General features: G+C 50.9%; 2 protein-coding genes and 1 pseudogene across 2 annotated transcripts in view; 1 reads left to right on the top strand and 2 right to left on the bottom strand.

The window, feature by feature from the left end:
* Positions 1-5100, top strand: part of ZBTB5 (zinc finger and BTB domain containing 5) — a 41689-nt gene extending 36589 nt beyond the window's left edge. The window contains exon 2 of the mRNA XM_003263317.3: positions 661-5100. Coding sequence (XP_003263365.1) covers positions 665-2698 — 2034 coding nt within the window. The 5' untranslated portion in view covers positions 661-664 and the 3' untranslated portion in view covers positions 2699-5100. The remainder of the gene's footprint in view (positions 1-660) is intronic.
* A 1014-nt stretch (positions 5101-6114) lies between these two features.
* Positions 6115-20446, bottom strand: GRHPR (glyoxylate and hydroxypyruvate reductase). The gene is made up of 9 exons (XM_030817451.1): positions 20271-20446; positions 18112-18242; positions 17092-17164; positions 16428-16544; positions 14508-14596; positions 13248-13352; positions 12436-12571; positions 10965-11095; positions 6115-6447 (listed from the first exon to the last, which is right to left on the bottom strand). The coding sequence occupies exons 1-9, from the start codon at positions 20351-20353 to the stop codon at positions 6326-6328; spliced, it is 987 nt and encodes a 328-aa protein (XP_030673311.1). The 5' UTR covers positions 20354-20446; the 3' UTR covers positions 6115-6325.
* LOC100583928 lies at positions 7957-9610 on the bottom strand (annotated as a pseudogene).
* Positions 20447-21482: the final 1036 nt, after the last annotated feature.

Raw genomic sequence — 21482 nt, forward strand, 5'->3', positions numbered from 1 at the left:
ACCACCACGCCTGGCTAATTTTTTGTATTTTTAGTAGAGACAGGGTTTCACTATGTTGGTCAGGCTCGTCTTGAACTCCTGACCTCAGGTGATCTGCCCGTCTCAGCCTCCCAAAGTGCTGGGATTACAGGCGTGAGCCACCATGCCTGGCTTCGTGTCATTTTAGTGGGGTTTCAGGAAAGAGCAGGGGGCAAATGCATGTGTGCAATCTGCTACCATCTATAACCGGAAATCTTCCACACTAATACTGATTTGCCCTTTTCACTTATTTAAGGTTCCTAAGACTTTGGAATTTCTTGGCATTCATTCCTCATCCTTAGGGAATGCAGAACTCTAACAAACTTCTGTAGGATAGATACGCCATCACTCACACACTGGGCTTTACTAACTTAGACCCTTAGTGTTATACATGGCTTATACGAAGAGTAAAGGGGAGCCTGTCGGTAGCTGGGCCCACATGTGTGCATGCCTCCTGGGCTGATGGCTGAATTGGCATTTGCTTCTTATATGACAAGCTCTTAGTGTATGTGCCCATTATCAGAGATATCACAGGCTTCAAAGGTCCAAGCTTGGCCATCCATTCCACTCCTTTCATCATACCCTTTGTGTTCTGACTTTGAAGCTTTTCTAGGTCTAAACATTTTCTTTGTTTTCCTGTAGGATCATGGATTTTCCTGGTCACTTTGAACAAATCTTCCAGCAGCTGAACTACCAGAGACTTCATGGCCAGCTCTGTGATTGTGTCATTGTAGTGGGAAATAGACACTTTAAAGCCCACCGCTCCGTGCTGGCAGCATGCAGCACGCATTTCCGAGCCCTGTTCTCAGTGGCAGAAGGAGATCAGACCATGAACATGATCCAGCTGGATAGCGAGGTGGTGACAGCAGAGGCCTTTGCTGCACTGATTGACATGATGTATACCTCCACCCTCATGCTGGGGGAGAGCAATGTTATGGATGTCTTATTGGCAGCCTCTCACCTGCATTTGAACTCTGTTGTTAAGGCATGTAAACATTACTTAACGACAAGGACGCTGCCCATGTCTCCCCCCAGTGAGCGCGTTCAGGAGCAGAGCGCCCGCATGCAGCGCTCCTTTATGCTACAGCAGCTGGGACTAAGCATCGTGAGCTCAGCCCTCAATTCCAGCCAGAATGGCGAGGAGCAGCCAGCCCCCATGAGCTCTTCTATGCGCAGTAACCTGGATCAGCGCACGCCCTTCCCCATGAGACGCCTTCATAAGCGCAAGCAGTCTGCAGAGGAGCGGGCCAGGCAGCGCCTCCGACCCTCCATGGATGAGTCTGCCATTTCAGATGTTACACCGGAGAATGGGCCTTCAGGGGTTCATTCTCGGGAGGAGTTCTTTTCACCAGATTCTCTGAAAATTGTGGATAATCCTAAAGCTGATGGAATGACTGATAACCAGGAAGACAGTGCGATCATGTTTGATCAGTCTTTTGGCACTCAAGAAGATGCCCAGGTGCCTAGCCAGTCTGATAACAGTGCTGGCAACATGGCACAGTTGTCCATGGCCTCTCGTGCAACTCAGGTTGAGACTAGTTTTGATCAGGAAGCTGCAACTGAGAAAAGTAGTTTTCAGTGTGAAAATCCTGAGGTTGGCCTTGGTGAGAAGGAGCACATGAGAGTGGTGGTTAAATCTGAACCCCTGAGCTCGCCTGAGCCTCAGGATGAAGTGAGTGATGTGACCTCACAAGCAGAAGGCAGCGAGTCTGTGGAAGTGGAAGGAGTTGTGGTCAGTGCCGAGAAGATAGACCTCAGCCCTGAAAGCAGTGATAGGAGTTTTTCAGATCCCCAGTCTAGCACAGACAGGGTAGGTGATATCCATATTTTGGAAGTCACAAATAACCTAGAGCATAAGTCCACTTTTAGTATTTCAAATTTTCTTAACAAGAGCAGAGGAAATAACTTCACTGCAAATCAGAACAATGATGATAATATTCCAAACACCACTAGTGACTGCAGGCTGGAGAGTGAGGCCCCCTATTTGTTGAGTCCAGAGGCTGGGCCTGCAGGTGGGCCCTCCTCTGCCCCTGGCTCCCATGTAGAGAACCCATTTAGTGAACCTGCAGACTCCCACTTCGTCAGGCCTATGCAGGAGGTGATAGGCCTGCCGTGTGTGCAGACTTCAGGCTACCAAGGAGGAGAACAGTTTGGGATGGACTTTTCCAGGTCTGGTTTGGGCCTCCACTCCTCCTTCTCCAGGGTAATGATAGGTTCCCCAAGGGGAGGAGCCAGTAACTTTCCATACTACCGCCGCATAGCTCCCAAAATGCCAGTTGTAACTTCCGTCAGGAGCTCACAGATCCCAGAAAATTCTACCAGTTCCCAGCTAATGATGAATGGAGCTACGTCCTCATTTGAAAATGGCCATCCTTCCCAGCCTGGCCCTCCACAGTTGACCAGGGCATCTGCAGATGTTCTGTCAAAGTGCAAGAAGGCCTTATCAGAGCACAATGTTTTGGTTGTAGAGGGAGCTCGCAAGTATGCCTGCAAAATCTGCTGCAAAACTTTTCTGACTTTGACAGATTGCAAGAAGCACATCCGTGTTCACACAGGTGAAAAGCCTTACGCCTGCCTGAAGTGTGGCAAGAGGTTTAGTCAGTCCAGCCACCTGTATAAGCACTCAAAGACTACCTGCCTGCGCTGGCAGAGCAGCAATCTTCCCAGCACTTTGCTCTAGCTGTTTGTCCTTACAAGACAACGCTGAGGCCAGTTGTCGGACTGAATTTCTTTTGGTAAGCAGTTAATGCCTTGGGGTTCGAGGCTTCCAGCTGCCCAGTGGCTCTTAAACAGTTTAGCAACTAATAACCGGAGAAGTAACATGTAGTATTTGTGCTGCTGCATTTCTGAGTGAAGTGCACGTCTTGGGAAAGGGATGCAATCCCTGAAACCAGGTTCTTCCTTAGGGTTGAGTAATGCAGTCAGAAAGTAGTTTGTAATTGATGTTAAAAGTGGCACATTTAAAAATTTAAAAATTGAAGTGCAAAAAAAATTTTTTAGCAATTTTTGTAAAACTGTAGCATTTAAATCTCCTATACCTTCTGATGGGATTATATCCCTGTACAGTGATGCAAAATGCACTTATGTGTATGTAACCAGTGGTGATTTGGTGCCTGTCTTAAAGGAAGGCCTTTGAGGACACACCTGTCTGCCACAAATGCTTTAAAGTGTATCATGAGCTAGTCCTAGACCTCAGAAAGTACTGTATTTTTTTTTACCTGATTTGCAGTCACAGACACTGCACTTTGGTGCTGACACTGGGTCAAGAGTGAGCATTCTCTTGGACTGTTAGATGTATATACTTTTGAATACATCACTGTTGGATAGATGTTTTAACAGTTTTTTCTGGTTTAAAAACCAAATTGTAAATGGAGTATGTACTTGTAGAGAGTGACAAGGTATTGTTTCCCTATGTGCTGTTTGAGCAGTATTTTAACCAACTTGTACTACAGATGTTACAGTTCCACGTTAGGAAGTCAGAAAAGAGCTTGTGTTTGTCTTTGTTCTGATGATGTGGAGTCATGTTTTGTGGGGTCTTCCATGGCACATTTACCTGTTGCTCCATCCAGATGTTGAGGGCCAGTCTAGGCTGACACATCCTACCCGAGGACAAGCCTGTTCTCCATTTCTTCTCTCCCCTCCCCATAAAGCAGCTCTCCCAGGTTTAGATGACTGTTTTCGATGACAGATTAACCAAAAATGCCCCACATGGGTTTTATTACTGTTATATACTATACTTTAACAGTACAGACCCTAAATTTTATTATTTGTTGCTCCCCCAATCTGATACCAAATGTTTAAAATTGTTTGAAATCCAAACATGCTAGTCTTCATGGGTAAATATTTTCTAGGCTATATAAGAGTTGGCAGCCCATAGCACAGAAGTAATCAAGTAGCATCTGAGACTGTTGGAGGCACTCGGGTCACTGCCCAGGGCCTCTCTGGGCCCTACAGCCTCACTTCCCCAGCCTCACCTTGCTGTCCTCTGACACTGTGCCATCGGGGCTGTTAGTGGCACCTGTATGAGGCCAAGTGTACGTCCAGGGGAACAGCACAGGTTAATGCGTCTCCCTAGAACTCATGAAGTCAGTTTAATTCATGCACGAACATGAGTTCATTTTGTTTTATATAGCTTTTTTAGACATACCAAACCATCATGCATAAATCAGATAAATTATTCAGTTTTTGTGTTTAGAAAGCTAAGTATGTGTAGCTGGAAACAAAAATGAGCGTGTTTTCTCTCCTGTTAATCTAGTGTGCAGTTATACATGTGTGGATAATTTCATGTTCCGGGGGGCTTGGCATCTCCCTTGGCATCTTCCTGATTCCCAGGAAGAAAAGCCCAAAGGGAAACCCGTGATTCCTTTCAAGTAGATGTGGGAAAGAGCCCACTGGAGGATATGAGGTCCTGTGAAATTCAATTGTGTGTGTGGCTCCTTGTTAGCAGTCATGTTGACATGGTGTTAGGAGGCTCCCCATCCACCTTTTACATGATGTAGGGACCAGTGTCTTGTGAGATTAACTTTGGGACACAGTGGGTTAGCCTGGAGAAAACGAGGCCCCGCCCGGACCCAGGGAGAGGAGCCAGTGACAAAGGCAGAGCGGTGCAGCCTTCCTTACCTTCCATTTGGAGGAGGTGGTGCCAGGAGCCTGCCCGCTCATCTCTGCTGAAGCATAAGTGGACTTTGCTTTTGGGGCTTATCTCTGATACATGCCTCTCCACTGCTAGATGGAACCTGGAATCTCTCATCTACCTCTTAGTCGGTCAGTTTCTACGTGTGAGAAGCAAGCTTGTGGGCCAGTGTCCTTGTACATGCTGTAGCACTTAAAAAATAATTCCAGGGTTCCCTGGAAAACCAGTCCCAGGGTTCCTATGATCTGTAGTTTCTACCTGGATTATAACTGGTTTTGGGTACCTGAATTTTGATTGGTTAGCCTTAATTATAGTCTGGCGTGATCATGTAGAATCTTTTCTGGTGAACAGATCATAAAGTTCTGTCAAGGCATCCATGTCAGTGGTGCTATGCTGGTTACAACTTGAGATTTTTGAAATAAAAAATTTGTCATATTCATGCCTCTAAATATGTGTTCTTTTTCTTTATGTTATTAAGGTTGAAACCAAAGAGGGTAATGGCTCTTTGCCAGCCCTTCTTTGACTAGTACTTTGTTTTAAACCAAACCTTCTATTAACAGTTAATTGGTTGTTCCCCTCAAATCATTCCCTTCTGCCTTCCCCCGCCTTCCTTTTCTGTCTTTGAGCTACGCACATGCATGAGATTTTGCTTTTCAGTCTACCCAGTTGCTCTCCAAGGGCCTGCATAATCTTGTGCTGCTCCCTGGACCTGCCTCCCAAGTTGGAAACTCCATCTGCCAGTTTGGCTTGGCTGTGGGGAAGAGCTGGAAGCTGATTCCTTGAGCACAGAGCAAGGCACTGGCAATGGCAGTGTGGTGGCCTGACCTTGGAGAGAAGTGGGTAAGGTGGTGATTTAAAAAAAAAAAATCCACCTGGGGGCAGGGAGGGGCTGGGGGGACAGGACGGGCAAAGGGAACAATATGTGTAGGTGCTGAAACTAATTTTAAAATGAAACTCACCTACCTCTAATTGTTCTGACCAAAATAAGAGTGTTACATCCTTACCTAGTTCTCATTTCTTCCAGTTAACTCCTTTTCTGGAAGTGCTCTTTAATTTCCCTGATGGTCTAGGTATCAGATTCAAGTGCCATGGTCACAACTGAGGGACAAGTGAAGGAATCTGGGTAGAGAAGATGAGGGGTAAGGTGGTTTGGACACATTCCAATAAGGAAAATGCCCAGGGCTGAGGGCTGGGGTGGGAAGCAGAGCAGATCATTGGATGCCGTGACTTTGAAACATGCTCTTTTTGTATTTTTAAAGAAGTTTTTTTTGAAACAGGGTCTTGCTACATTGCCCAGGTTAAGTGTAGTGGCGATTTAAAGAGTGATCATAGCACACTGCAGCCTTGAACTGGCCTCAAAGGATCCTTCCCGCTCAGCCTCCTGAGTTGCTGGGACCATAGGGGTGCCATCACCACGCCCAGCCATATCCACTTGTTAGCTTCCCCATTTACAGGCCGAGACGGTCTCTCAGAGAATTATTTAATAATAGAATTACCATACTTTTGGCTCAAGTGTGTCCAACACCAATGTGACAAGTACATCTATTAGGATCACTCTTTCCTCAGAGAATCACACTTTCCCTTGGCTCTGCCTGTGGATCCAAATCAAGCCTGGGTGCGTCTGACAATATCAGGGCATGGTTTGCTTCCTGGCCCTGCATCTCTACTGTTTGGCTACAGCTTGAGTTCACTAGGCATCGGCTCCCCTCTCAGGCCAGCCAGCAAGTTGTTAGCTGCCAATAAGGACATGGTGTTGCGGGTTCTGTAGGTGGCACTGCCAATGTGGGGTAGGATCACTGGAAAGGGGAGAGAGAGAGAGATAAGAAGGGTGGTTCAGCAGCCTTCAACTGGGCTGTTTTCATGGCTTGGGTTTGCCCGTAGGAAGAATAAAGAGAGACCACCTCATGGTTCCATGCTTTGCCTTCTCTCCCACTGTCACTAAGCTTGACACTCCCCCAGAGCTGAGGTTCAGACTAACAGAGTGAAGGGCCTCCAGGCTACTAAAACCCAGTCACAATGTGATGAAAGATTTGTATTCTAGGGCTGGGCGCAGTGGCTCATGCCTGTAATCCCAGCACTTTGGGAGGCCAAGGCAGGCAGATCACTTGAGCTCAGGAGTTTGAGACCAGCCTGGGCAACATGGCAAAACCCCATCTCTACAAAAAATACAAAAATTTAGCCAGGCGTAGTGGCCCTCACCTATAGTCCCCACTACTTGGGAGGTTGAGGCAGGAGGATTGTTTGGGCCTGGGAGGCAGAGGTTGCAATAAACTGAGATTGCACCATTGCACTCTAGCCTGGATGACAAAGGGAGACACTGTCTCAAACCAAAAAATGGTGAACGCATAGGAGTTTAGCACTGGCCACCTGTACCATGTGCCCTTGAAAATGATGCCACATGACAAGGTTTCTGATCTACAGAAATAACTCCAAAATGAAATGCTGAACAGCACAGTTATCTCTGATCCCACCCCAGAGCAAGTGAACTTACTTGCCTCCAAAGAGCTGTCAGCCGGGTGCAGTGGCATATTCCTGTAGTCCCAGCTACTCCGGAGGCTGAGATGCGAGGGTCGCTTGAGCCCAAGAGTTCAAGGCCAGCCTGGACCACATAGCGAGACATCATCTTTACCAAATAAACCCCATAGAACTGATTTTGGGTTTTTTCCAGGTAGAAGTCACGTTTCCTTTTAATTGAGTACATTTTCTTCTTTAAATTTTATCATTATTGTAATAGGGTCTTTGTTGCCCAGGCTGGTCTTGAACTCCTTGCCTCAAGTGATTCTCCTGTCTTGGCCTCCCAAAGGGCTGTGATTACAGGTGTGAGCCACCGTGCCCAGCCATAATTCAGTACTTAATTCACAGAGTTTCTTCTCCTCTGTGGTAACAATTAGGTCCCCTCCTCTCAAGAACATTGCATCTGATCAAACTGAGAGCCAGCATGAACACGGACCCCAAACCAGAGCTTTCAGAATAACAAGGAACAGCAAAAACCAGCCTTTCCCTACACTTAGGAAGGGACTGTGAATGGCAAGGTCCAAATTTTCACCATCCAAATAGAAAACCCAGGGCTCAATGCCAGCATGGAAACCAAAATATGTCAGGAATGAAGTATAGTATCCCTTTACATACTCAAGGTCAGGATGGGTTTGGAGAAATTTGCATCTATTTGGCCTCTTCTAGTAGAGATGAGTTTTTGAGACAGGGTCTTGCTTTGTTGCCCAGGCTGGAGTGCCATGGCACAATCAGCTTACTACAGCCTCAACCTCCTGGGCTCAAGCGATCCTCCCACCTCAGCCTCCTGAGCAGCTAGGACTAGAGGTGCATACCACTACACATGGCTAATTTTTTATTTTTTTATAGGGATAGGGTTTCGCTATGTTGCCCAGGCTAGATTCGAACTCTTGGTCTCAGGTGATCCTCCCACCTTGGCCTCCTAAAGTGCTGGGATTACAGGCGTGAGCCACCCTAATCAGCCCCACCCCAACATTTCAGACATACAATGAATCAGAATAAATCCACTCACTCACAAGAAACATTCTTGGATAGTGGTTTTGGGTTGCTGAGATTGAGTAGCACATTATTTCAAAGTGGCAAAATTCAGGGCCATCTAGGAGAATTCAAAAGTGGTGGCTACATTTGCCGACAGGTTTACACAGGACATATATAAACAACCCCCATTTTTTTCAGCGTATATGTCAAGAGGCCAAGACCCCTGATCATCAAAATATGTTATTTTGTACATTACAGTTTACAGGACAACAAAGGGAAAGACACTTTGTTGGATAGTGACTAAATGGCATTTTGCAGAAGGTCCGTGTCACTCTGAAGGGGTGGAAGGACTGGAGTCCTATGGCCTTCATTAACTTGACCCCTCCTCCTCTTTGGTTGCAGTGGCCTCAGTGGGAGCTGCTACTTCTACGTGTTCTGCGGGCTTTTCGTCTACCTCTTCCTCACCTTGGGGACAAAGATCTGGGTATTTCTGCATGCATTCCTGCATGGCCCCAATTGGTCTACACAGTCTGACCCCTTGACATTCTCCATACTATAGTGGAAGCAGGAAAAGTTCAGCCTGAATTGTTCCCCACAGGGGCCGCTGGCCATTCCCCCAAGGCACAGGCAGTTCCAGTTAATGTCTCCATTTGGCAGCCTCAATTGGTGCTCCCCCCATAGGGATCACTGGGGTCATCAGCTGTGTTGCTTGGAGCTGCATGGTCTTTTTTCATCACAAATGATTGGATCCTTCCCTTCCTGCCGGCAGTAGGACATGGCTGCAGCCCAGTGCTTAGATTTTGCAGAAGCAGCAGTGGGGACTGCAGCTTTATGCCCCAACTGCCCTCTCCTCAGACCAAGAACTGCCTTTTGAAGCAGTCCCGGGGCCCTGAGCTGAATTCCAGGACCTGGGATGGGGGTGGGAGGGCAGTTTTCCTGGCTGTGGGCGACAGCCCTGACATCACACCCAGTGCTCCTTGCAGGCTGGGGTGGGGGAGGGATGGGAGAGTTTCCAAGGGCTGCAATAATGGGAGCATTCACTGGGGAAGGCAGCTAAAGACCTTTTATTTAGGTTTCCATTCCAGAATCCAAATTAAGGGCAGAGACTGGCCCAGACAACCTAAGGCCCTGATCACTCTGTTAGTCTGGAGGCATAAACTCCACCAGCTACCTGAACAGATCTTAATATAAAGAATCATTAACTATGCATCAAGTTGTTAACTCACTGAGCAGATGACAAAAACCCAAGCAAACCACAAAGTGTGCTCCCAGGACCAGCAGCATCAGTGGCATCTGGGAGCCGTGAGGAGCATACTCTCAGACCCCATCCCAGACCTGCTGAAATAGAAACCCTCGGGATGGGGCTAGCAACCTGTGTTTGATCAGTCACTCCTCCAGGTGATTCTGACGAACACAAAAGTATGAGAATTGGCCGGACACTCATGCCTGTAATCCCAGCACTTTGGGAGGCCGAGGCAGGTGGATCATCTGAGATCAGGAATTCGAGACCAGCCTGGCCAACATGGACAAACCCCATCTCTACTAAAAATACAAAAATTGGCTGGGCCTGGTGGTACACGCCTGTAATCCCAGCTACTCGGGAAGCTAAGGCAGGAGAATCGCTTGAACCCAGGAGGCGGGGGTTGCAGTGAGTTCAGATTGCACCACTGCACTCCAGCCTGGGCGACAGAGCGAGACTCTGTCTCAAAAAAAAAAAAAAAAAAATGAGAACCACTGCACTATGGTAGCACAGAGGTAGCAACTGCCAGAGGCACTTCTGGTGCTGCAACTCAAGACTTCTGTGGCACGGGCACTGACTGGCTGTTGCTCTTGTCTCTGAGCAGGGCTCAGTGGGGCTGGTTCACCAAGTGTTGGAAAAACTGCAAACTGGATTTCCCAGCCACTATGGGAAGGAACTGGTGCTGCTAGATGAAGAAGTGCTGCTGCCACTCCCCCAAAGACAGGAAGAGAGGGCAGGAGGGAGCAGGCCCTTCCACACCCACACTGACAGGGCCTGCCAATGCAGCTGGCACAGCAGAAATGGGGTGTGCAGAGGCCTGGCCCCAGCCCCACAAAGCAGAAGAGAGAAGGGGACTTTGTCGTGAAACGACAGCTTGAAAAACTGGCATGACTTATAAATATTGGCATTGTCATTAATTTTAATTTTTCACACCTAAACTGGTAATAGCAATTTATAGTAACAGGTTTTACACGAGTCACTGTGGTATAACACATGTAGACATGTATTCAGCCCACTTTGTTGTTGTTGTTGTTTTTGAGATGGAGTCTCACTCTGCCGCCCAGGCTGGAGTGCAGTGGCACAATCTCGGCTCACTGCAACCTGTGCCTCCTGGGTTCAAGCGATTCTTCTGCCTCAGCCTCCCAAACAGCTGGGACTATAGGCATGCACCACCATATCCGGCTAATTTTTGTATTTTTAGTAGAGATGGGGTTTCACCATATTGGCCAGGTTGGTCTCGAACTCCTGACCTCGTGATCCGCCCACCTCAGCCTCCCAAAGTGCTGGGATTACAGGCATGAGCCACCACGCCCGGCCCACTCTTTTTTTTTTTTTAAACAAATCCACTCACACCTATGTTCTGTTCCTTTAGGGACAGAGACCCAGCAGAGCATGCGCAAGAGGACTGACTGCTCCTGTCATACACCCATGTCACTAACAACATAAACATTTACGGTCCCTGGTGTGTCCCTTTGGGTTCAGCACCTGCTCACACTAGCTCCACACCCGGCCCCTCAGGACCCCCTCAAAAACACTGGTCCTGCAGGGCAGCAGGGAGTTTGCATCAGAAAGTGCAGTTCTTACCACAGTTCTTCAGGGTCAGGAGAGGGTGGTTTGTAGGCAGTGGTTCTGGGCTCGTCACATCCAGTCCAGCAGCTGCGATCTTACCACTGGCCAAGGCCTGGTACAGGTCGTCCTGGTTTACGACGTCGCCCCTGGGAATGACAGTGGTGACATGGGTACCCCGAAGATCCCTCGGCCCAGGCCGCCTTTGAGGCAGAACCTACAGAATGAATTTTTCCACTCACCTGGCACTTGGCACTGACTTTTAAAGCAGTAAGTCTTAGGTATACTTATAGTATATCTGTAAGTCTTATATACTCAAGAGAACTCCAGCCCTGCCTCCTTCTAGCTGTGTGACCTTGGGCAAGCATCTCAAATCTCTGTGCCTCGAATTATCTGTGTCTCAATTTATCTATGAGATAAGGAGAATACCACCTAACTCCCAGGCATGTTGGGAGGATTAAAGCTTTCTTACATGCTCTACTGCATGAACAGGGCCCAGAAGGGCATCTGTGTTAGGCCCCATCCAAGTGTTTCTGATCTGGTTGACCCCCAGACCCCCACTGAGAAGCACCACAGTGTGCCATCAGGTACCTGTCTAAACCAGGGCAGAGGAATGAGCACACCCCTAACCACATCCATCATAGGCAGCGGCCACTGAAGGCAAGAAGTCATCTTCTAGAGACTATATTGTGCACTAAGTAATACTTGTGCACTGAGTAATACAGGGTCCTGGGCTGTCCTGGGTACACGCAGGCACCCAGTACACGGCAGCTGTGACTGCTGCCAGCCAGCAGTGCGAGCCCTGTGGTCCTGCATGTTTCACTCTTCCATTCCCAGGTCACCTGTTTTGTAACTAAACGTTGGTAATTAAAGGTACCTTTGGGGTGGACGAGTCCTCGGGATGACCTCACCCAATCCCCCTTCCCCTAAACTGACGGGCACCAGCTAGGAAGGGCTTGGAGTGGCAGAGAAGGAAGGTCTGACCCCCATACATGCCCAGTGGCCTGAAGGCACCCCTAGGGACAGTGTGAGGAGCTGCAACCACGTGAGTTTTAGGGTCTGTCTGCCCAGGAGCATAAGGTTCAAAGTATCACTGAACCACAGCCAGCCAAAGCCAGGCTCAGCAGTGTGGGAGGCGGCCTCCAGAGGGCCCTTCAGATCCTGAAGTCCAGCCCTTTGTGGTGAGGATAATGGGCCTGCCAAGGCTCCCTGGGAACACTCCCTGCAGCCACGCTGCTGTGTGCCAGGCCCTGCCGGGCGGGGGCCACTGCTGAGAAGCAGACAGGCCAGGCCCACTCCGACGGCTCTTCTTCCCTGTGCGGAGCTCTCGTGTATTCCCACAAATTAATGAGTTGGTTGTTTGGTTTATGGAAACCAGCAAGCTCAGCCTGGGGTGTCATCAACAACCCACGGGGGAAGAAAATCTCCAGATGGCAGCAGTGGGGACGGCTCCTCTCCAGGCTTGCTGGGTGAGGTGGCCCTAGGATACCTGCTGATGTTGATGAACACAGCTGTTTCCTTCATCTTCTGGAAGAAGTCCTTGTTGCAGAGTCCCTCGGTTGCAGGCGTTAAGGAGCAGGCCACGATGATGAAATCAGACTGGGCAGCCAGCTCAGGGGTAGACACTGAGGGAGGGCAGGACTCCATCAGGCACTGAGTACCAGGCTAGGGACAACCAGATGGCGGGAGACCAGCCCCTTGCTCTCGACTCCCTAACAAAAACTCCCAATATGCTTCCTGAAGGCCAAGTCTCTACCTGGACAACTCTCATGAGTACACAAAGTCAAATCACACACAGTGGGATCTGGACCTCTCTGGCTTTAACCACCTTCAGGGCCCAAAGTGCCCAGGGGAGTGGGGAATGCTTGAGATCCAGCCTGCCTTCTGCTCACCAGGCTGTGGACCTGCCACGGGCTGGACCCACCTGGACTAAGGGGTGCACACAAAGGCTAGGGTAGTGCTTGCCAGTTTATGAAGGAAAAGACAGTGAAAGTGCCCAGCCCTTCCTCACACCCACCACCATCCCTGCTGCTCCGCCCACAATGGGGAATGGTAACAAAGGACTCTGAAAGACGGGAGCCCTGGACTGCTCTGCTGGCACAGAGAGGACCTGGGTAAGTCCCTGTGCCCCGTGAGTGGGCCTATGTCCAGAGGCAGGTAGATTAAACATCTACCAGACACAGCAGCCCCTGGACATGCCTGGAGCTCCTGCCCTCTGCCTGAAAACACCACCATTGAGAGAAAATACAGCCTCTCAACTGGGCACAGACAGGCTCCTGTGGAAATCAAGGCTTCACTTACCAAACTCTGCCTGGAATTCCGCTGCTTCCTCAGGCCTGGGCTGGCGCCCTGTGTACAGAAATCTCTGGACACCAAATGGTTTCAGACGCCGAGCAATGGCCTGGCCTAGAGCAAGGAGAGTCCGTGTCTCGTTCCCAGTACCGCAAAGGGTAGGGGCACCACCCAGCATCTCCAGAACAGCGGCCCTCAGGGCAGATCCTTTTCATCAGCACAGCCCCAGCTGCCTGCTCCTGTCTCCTCCAAAGCGGGTGGGGGACTGGCTGCCCCACTGTAACTAGCCCCCAGCCAGCCCACACTGCCCCGGGGATCTGGAGATAGCACCTCAGCTCCCCTGAGGCTGTCACTGGCTGATGCTGTCCTCACATGGTCCAAGCCATCTGGAAAGCCACTCAGGTTTTTCCTAACCTCTGAGAACTGGAGTTTTCACACAGGAGACGCCTGGTCAAGCAGTCCCCTCCTTTGTCCTGGACCCTCTGCTTCTGTGAATGCAGTCTCAGACCCCATTTGACTTTTTGGTGGCACTGCCAAACTGCCAGCTCACCCCAAACAGAATTTTCATGTAAGCTGCTGCTGAGACAGATTTGTACAGTTGGCTTTTCAGGCTCAGAACGTGCCCCAAAGCTGTTGGGTTCCTCCAAGCAACTCTCTAGTGAGAGGCAGGGCTGTTCGTTGGCTAGACAGGTTCTCCACACTCTCCACCCTCACCCGCACCCCTGCACCAGGCAGGATGACAGAGAACCACCAATAGATAGCTGCTTGGCTAGGCCCAAGCCCTTCTGCCAGGCTTCTCCAAATAAGGGCCACTGGAAGAAAAGTGGCTCTGACTCATCTGCAGAATTGCAGATCAACTCTGCCCACTGAGCCCTCTGGCCCCTGAGTTAGGGCTTCGTGAGTCACATACCTTCCAGAACGCAAGCCGGAGTAGGTGTTGGGGGAATGGGCTCTCTCACGGTAACCACTCCTAACGGCCCCAACACATGTGTAGTCTTCATCTGTTCTTTATGGAGCTGGAATCATGACACCCCTGACCCTTAGGCAACTTGCTTTTATCACCTGGTGAGTTCTTAAGGAATCCTGCTTTGGTTTATTTATGTATTTGCCTGTGTTTTACAAAGCTGTATCCCTCACTAGAGATATCTCCACTGCAAGCAAAGTGCCCTGACAGCATATGGGTCTTCTCAGCCTTCAGAAACGTGGTGCCAGGGATGCAAACCAAGCTCTGAGAGCCGGGGCGGGCAAGCGGGCAGGTGGGAGCCTCACCTATGCGCCCCAGCCCGATGATGCCGACAGTGCTCTGCGTGAGTCCATAGCCACACAACCAGAGGGGCTTCCACGAGGTCCAGCCACCACTGGGGGAGAGAGAGGGGCAAGTGAGAGGCCCAGCCTTGGACCAAGATGAGGGGCCGCTGAGAACCCAGCACCTCTAACTGTGGTCCAAGGTATAAACCCACCCTCCAGGTCAGGGACTGAGAGTGGGATGAGGCACTGCCACTCAGCACTGCAGATGAGCAGCAGAAATGACTCCACCTTTAAAGCCACCAGGGACATAGAACTTGAGGGCGGGAAGGGGCCTTACTGGCTCTCATCCTATTTTGCAGATGGGAAAACAAACCAGAAAGGGTGACCTGCCTGAGGTCACACAACCAGGGGAGAGTTGAGAGCAACAGGCTGCAAACTCAGGATTTATGATTCCAAAACAAGTTCTCTTGGCACTTTAGGGCAGCAACAAAGGGTACAGCCACAGGGCCCACCCTGCTGCCCTGGGCAAGAGACGGAGCCTGCCCTGAGCCACCTCCAGTAGATGTGCTGACTCCCCAGACAGGACAGTGAGCAGGACTCAGCACTGTCTACTCTGCTCCATGCCTTGTGCCGGGGCCCACGCTGCTGGCCACACACTGTGAGAGCCTGCGTTTGCACGCCTCCCACCTTGACTCAGGCCAGTCCCTCCGTCTGCACATGGAATGCTTCCCCCAACTTTCTTTTTTTTTTTTTCCTGAGACAGGGTCTTGCTCTGTTGCCCAGATTGGAGTACAGTGACATGATCTCGGTTCACTGCAGCCTCTGCCTCCCGGGTTCAAGCAATCCTCCCACCTCAGCCTCCCGAGTAGTTGGGACTACAGGCGTGTAACACCAGGCCTGCCTAATTTTTGTATTTTTTGTAGAACAGAGTTTTGCCATGTTGCCCAAGCTGTTCTCTTAACTCCTGAGGCTCAAACAATCTGCCTGCCTCAGCCTCCCAAAGTGCTGGGATTACAGGTGTGAGCCACTGTGCCCGGCCAACTCTAACTCTTGATATACAGGCCGAAATCCCTGATCTGAAACCTTCAGGCTAGATTTTAAAATTGTTTGGCCTTTAGAAAGGCGGCATGGCACACGTGGTAGATTCCACACATCACCCTCTGCAGTGTCTGGGCAGCACGCTGTTTTAAAAGTGTTACATCTGCAGCAAAACTTAGGAAAGTCACATTAAATGGGAGAAATAAAAGCCTTAAATAGTCTCCTGTTAGTATGAAACTTTCAGCTGTCTGAGCTTTTTAATTTTGGGATCTAAGGAACGGCAGACCTGCAGCTTTCAGGACTCAAGCAGACGCCCACCTGCTACTTATTCTGTGAAGCCCTCCCTGATCCACACTCTCCCTGCCAGCCCTCACTCACCAGCAGAACTTGTTTGTCCTCCCTCATCCTCTTCTCTCACCACTTCCCTTCCTGCCCTTATTGCAGCTCTGCCTTGTGCTTTATTTGAGTCCTCACTCAATGAGGCACACCTGGGGTCAGGGACTATGCATGGGCTGGACTGGCACAGTGATCAGGATCCAGTGCTGAGCAGAGCCAACGTTCCCGCCAGGTGTTCACTTATTTTTCTTTTTTTTTTTTTTTTTTTTGAGACGGAGTCTCACACCGTCACCTGGGCTGGAGTGCAATGGCGTGATCTCAGTTCGCTGCAACCTCTGTCTCCTGGGTTCACGTGATTCTCCTGCCTCAGCCTCCCAAGTAGCTGGGATTACAGGGGCCCACCACCACATCCAGCTATTTTTTTTTTTGTATTTTTACTAGAGACGGGGTTTCGCTATGTTGGCCAGACTGGTCTCGAACCCCTAACCTCATGATCTGCTCACCTTGGCCTCCCAAAGTGCTGGGATTACAGGTGTGAGCCACCGCACCTGGTCTGCGTTCACTTACTTCTTCACTTCCTCGATGGCCTCTGGCAACCGGCGGCAGGTGGTAAGTAGCAGGGAGACTGCGAGTTCGGCGGTGGTATCTGTCAGGACATCTGGGGTGTAGCCAACTCGGATCCCACTACAAATCAAACATCTGGTGGTAACATCAGCCTCAACCACATTTACCAATGTCTACTGCTGGGACATTTCCATGGAGTTACTTTGCTCCCTCTTTGATCTGCCTGCCAGGAAGCTCAGAACTATAAATGAGCACTCAAAAACGGGCAGTCCTCATTCCTATTTAGATTATCTCCCACTTTGGAAGGATATGAAGATGGAAGATCAGGGTTCAGGGACTGAACAAGTAACTTAACCTTTCTGAATTTCCTCATCTGAAACAGAAAGAATAATACCTGCCTTTGCTACTTCAAGGTATTGTTGTGGGGATCAAAAAAGATAATGAATGTGAAAGGATGCCACCTACACAGAAGTTACCCACTGTTTCTGACCGCTGGGGTTTATTGTAACTGACCTGTGCACGTGTGGACAGATTCTATCATCAGCCACCTCACATTCTCCCTGAATGGCCGAGGGATATGAAGTAAAAATAAATCAACAGCTCTTCTTTCTTTCTCTCATAGCCACCCCTCTCTCTAGGCCCCCTCCAGATCCCAAGCTGCAGTTACCGCTTCTTGATTTCATCCAAAGCCAAGTGGTCGAAGCCCACAGACATAGTGCTGATGACTTTGAGATTGGCCCCTGTTGTGCAGAAAGTGCATTGTTAGTGTCTTTCCTCGAGGAACTCAAAGCCACAGCACTGGGGACTATCATGGGGACACCGCTTATTATAGTTTTCTTAGAATAAGAGGCTGACATCTGTGTTCTTCAGTTAAAACTCTGAATAATCCCCTTTGACAGCCTCAGACACTGCAGCTCAGGGAGGTTAAGTGGCCTGGCTCAGTCACAGGCAAAGCAGGGTTCACCTCAGGGCCTCGGCCACCAAGGCCCCGCTCTTACCCACTGGACTGTCCACCCAACGAGGCCTCAGGTCTTCTTCAGCCACGCTGGGGCCTCCCCCATGGACACCTCCGAGAGTGCCAAGAAGGTGGCTGGGACATGACCCTCTCTACCCTCTCCTGCAAGCAGGACACTAGAAAGCTTCCAGGCCAAGGCCAGGGCATGGGGCGGCTCAGCACTGACTCACAAGGGTCCCTTCCCATCTGGCAGCCTCTGAGTCTGAACCTTTTCTCAAACCTGTCACAACAGCCTCACAGGGGGAGGTTTACCCTTCCACGGGCTGAGACCCGTGGCTGCGGTTGCGGAAAGACATCCTGCTGGGGCTTGGCACTGAGCTAGGTCCTCCCTCATACTACGCACAGGCCCAGAAGGGGCAGGGTCTTGCTGGAGGTCACAGAGCAAGGCTGTGGCAGGGCTGCAGAACCCAGGGCCTTGGATGCTCTTCCCCACACCCACAGTCTCCACACCGTGGTCTTTGCCCTCCCAGGACCCCCTGCCAAGGGGTTCACAGCAGGAGGGAGGGGCAGTGCCTGTGCCAGAGCAAGCTATCTGCCCGCTCGGGCCTGGTATCGCAGGAAACGCCCTCAGAACCCAGACAGCACTGCAGAGCAGCCCAGGAGCCAGCAGCATAGGCTGAGGGGCCCACAGGGCCAAGCCACCCTCGAGTCACCTGCCCACCCAGCGTGCACCTGCAGCATCCAGGATCCTCTTGTCCACGTGGTCGGAGAGGAGGCAGAGCAGGCCGTGGGCCCCCGCCACACCTCGCTCTAGCTCCTTGGCGGGGATGGGCTCATCCGAGTCCCACTGCTCCACCTCACAGCTGTGGGGAAAGGGAGGCCCTCAGGAGAAGCAGGAGCTGCACACCTGTCCCCGCCCCTCCCAGCTGGGAATCCTGGCCTCTGATGGCCCTGGCCTCAGGCTGCCCCGGGCTGGCTGAGGGGAGGCAGGGTCAGGCAGGGGTGGTCTCAGAACTGTCCCGAGACAGCAGGTGACAGGTGAAGGGCTGAGGGGCCCCCAAGCAGAGCCTAAGCTGCAAGGGGGAAGGCATGGGGACAGCTCTCAGGTCAGCACAGAGAAGAGCTTTCCCACACTCTCAGGGGCTGGGCGGCCAAGCAGGCGGCCCACTGCAGGGAAGGCCCGTGGGGGGCAGGGTGTGCCTCAGGTGGGGGGCCTGGATTCAACGGCCTGTTGCATCTCTTCCTGTCCTTGGAGTCCATGAAATAGACAACTCTCATAGTTGGACTGGGCCAGGAAAGATAAGGTCAAGGCCACCCAACGCTTCCACGGCAGCTCACAGGAACGGGATATTTGTCCCAGTGATGCATGGTGCCTCCTGGCCATTGCCATGGAATTCAGTACAGCCAGAGCACGTGTGGAGCCTCTATGTGGCAGGACACAGGATAGCTACTCGAACCTCCGGACTGAGCTCGGGGCACTGACCACCTTTCATCCACCTCCCCAGAAGCAGGGTACAGTGTGAGCTACTGTTAACCATGGGCGCAGTTGCTGCCTTCCGCCTTCTCCTGCTCAGTACAAAGTGGGTCCTCGGCAAAGGTTTTGTTGCAGTGAACAAAATTTGAAAATCTCATTTGCCCCTAGAACTGGCTGCTGAGGCTGGGTTGCATCCTCTTCCTATCTAACACTGGAAATGCAAACCTGATCAAATGCAGTGATCAGACAGCAGTCAGACACTTCTGAGTACAAGCCCCAGCTCCTCCACCTGGGAGCTGCATGGCTTCGGGAAGGAACTTAACCCTAAGTCCAGCCTCCAGTTTTTAATCTGTGCAATGGGAATTATAATACTGACTTCACAGTGCTGCCAGGATTAAAAGTTTATGTATATGAAGCACCTGGCAAGGTTGGCCCACAAAAAGGGTTCCATTTAGCAAGGGTGGGCCAGGTGCAGTGGTTCATGCCTGTAATCCCAGCACTTGGGGAGGCTGAGGTGGGAGGATCCCTTCGTACAGGAATTCAAGACCAGCCTGGGCAACACAGTGAGACCCTCGTCTCTGCAAAAAATAAAAAATTAGCCAGGCATGGTGGTGCATGCCTGTAGTAGTCCCAGCTACTTGGGAGGCTTGAGGTGGAAGCATCGCTTGAGTCCAGGAGGTTGAGGCTGCAGTGAGGTATAATTGCGCCACTGCACTCCAGCCTGGATGAGAGTGAGACCCTGTCTTAAAAATTAATTTAAAGGGTCCTCAGGCTGGTCATGGTGACTCACACCTGTAATCCCAACACTTTGCGAGGCTGAGGCAGGAGGATCGCTTGAGCCCAGGAATTTGAGACCAGCCCGAGCAACAGAGTGAGACCCCCGTCTCTACAAAAAAAAAAAAAAAAATCAGAAAATTAGCCGGTGGTGATTATTTGCACCTGTAGTCCCAACTACTCGGGAGGCTCAGGTGGGAAAACTGATTGGGCCCAAGAAGTCGAGGCTGCAGTGAGCCACGATCGATCGAGCCACTGCACTCCAGCCTGTGCAGCACAGTGAGACTGTCTCAAAAAAAAAAAAAATAAAGATAAGTAAGTATAAAGAAAAAGAGTCATCAAAGGCCCCTGCCAAACGTCCAAGGGGCCTTGTCAGTGACCGCCATGTCCCTGACCCCACGTGCCCTGTGGGAGCGTGGAGAATTAGCCTGGACCTTGCCTCAGGGGCAATCTCCCCTCTCCAAAGCCGGAACTGCAGGTCCCAGCGCCGTCTTAAAAGGAGAACTGGGCCCCGGAGAACTTTCTCCGAGCCTCCCCAAAACTCCAAGCCCGCCCCAGCCGGCCACAGGGCCCAAACGCCCCGCCCGGCTCTCCGGTCCCTGGGACCGCCCTGCCCCTCCCCCACGAGGCGTGAGGCTCTTACTCTGCCGCCCGGGCGAGCGCGACCCTGCCCTCGGCGGGTATCCTGCGGGTGACGAACACCTTCATGAGTCGCACCGGTCTCATCCGCCGTGCAGCCGCCGACCCGTACCTGGCAGGACGGAAGCTGGCCTCGGAATGTAGCTGGGCCGGGGCGGGGCCAGGCTGGAGTGGGCGGAAGAGACGTCGCGCGCGGCGTGCGCGGGGGGTGTGGCTTCGCGTGAGGGAGCGCGGGGTTGCTGCTGGGCGGTGACTGTGCGTGCTCGGGGAGTGACAGTGACAGTGACCCTACACAGTGTCCTTGTGTGTGTGGAGGGGTGTGCGCCTCGTGCCACTGGGGAATCAGGGCCCCGGGGGAGAGGGGGCAGTATCCTGTCCAAGGCATCATGGGAGCCCTGCTTTCTCTACACGCTCAGGGTCCTATTTCCACAGGCTCAGGCCTTAAGAGGCTGAAAGCCCCCACTTTTTCTGTCTCTTGGGTTGGCTCAGGGTTGAAACCCAGGTTCCAGGCTGTGAGGAAGTCCAGGACACACAGAGAGGTTATGTGTAGGTGTTCAGGCCAACAGCACAGCCAGGGGCCCAGCTGACAGCCAGCGTCAATGACCAGAGTTATGAGTGAGGAAGCCTTCGGATGACTCCAGGCCAACTCCCACCTGACTACAGCTACAACCGCACGAAAGAGCCTTTAGGAGAATCACTGGCTGAGCCCAGTCAACCCCGGAACCAGAAGAGATGATAATGCACTGACTGCTTTTGCTCTAAGCCGTTAAATTTTGGAGTAATTCTTTATGCAGCAATAAATAAGTGATACACTTTGTGCGCGAAAGCCATAAGAATACAACTAATTCTCCATTAAAAAATTAACCGTACCATCCTGAATGCATCTGATCTTGGAAACTAAGCCTGGTTATGGCTTGTATGGGAGACTGCCTGGAAACACCAGGTGCTATAGGCTTATGTTTATCTAAAAAAAAAAAAAAATTAACAAAATCAGAAGACAACAAACCGGGGAAAATACCATATATTTGCAACTCATTTTATAGACAAGGGGTTAATTTCCTTATTGCACAAATAGTTCCTAAGACAAAGATGCCCAGCTTATCTGAATAAGCAAAGGATATCAATGGACAGTTTATAGAAAAGGAAATAGCTTTTAAATGTATGGCTGGGCACGGTGGCTCATGCCTGTAATCCCAGCACTTTGGGAGGCCGAGGC

The sequence above is a fragment of the Nomascus leucogenys genome, chromosome 8 (genome assembly GCF_006542625.1).
Source record: "Nomascus leucogenys isolate Asia chromosome 8, Asia_NLE_v1, whole genome shotgun sequence".
NCBI classification, from domain to species: domain Eukaryota; kingdom Metazoa; phylum Chordata; class Mammalia; order Primates; family Hylobatidae; genus Nomascus; species Nomascus leucogenys.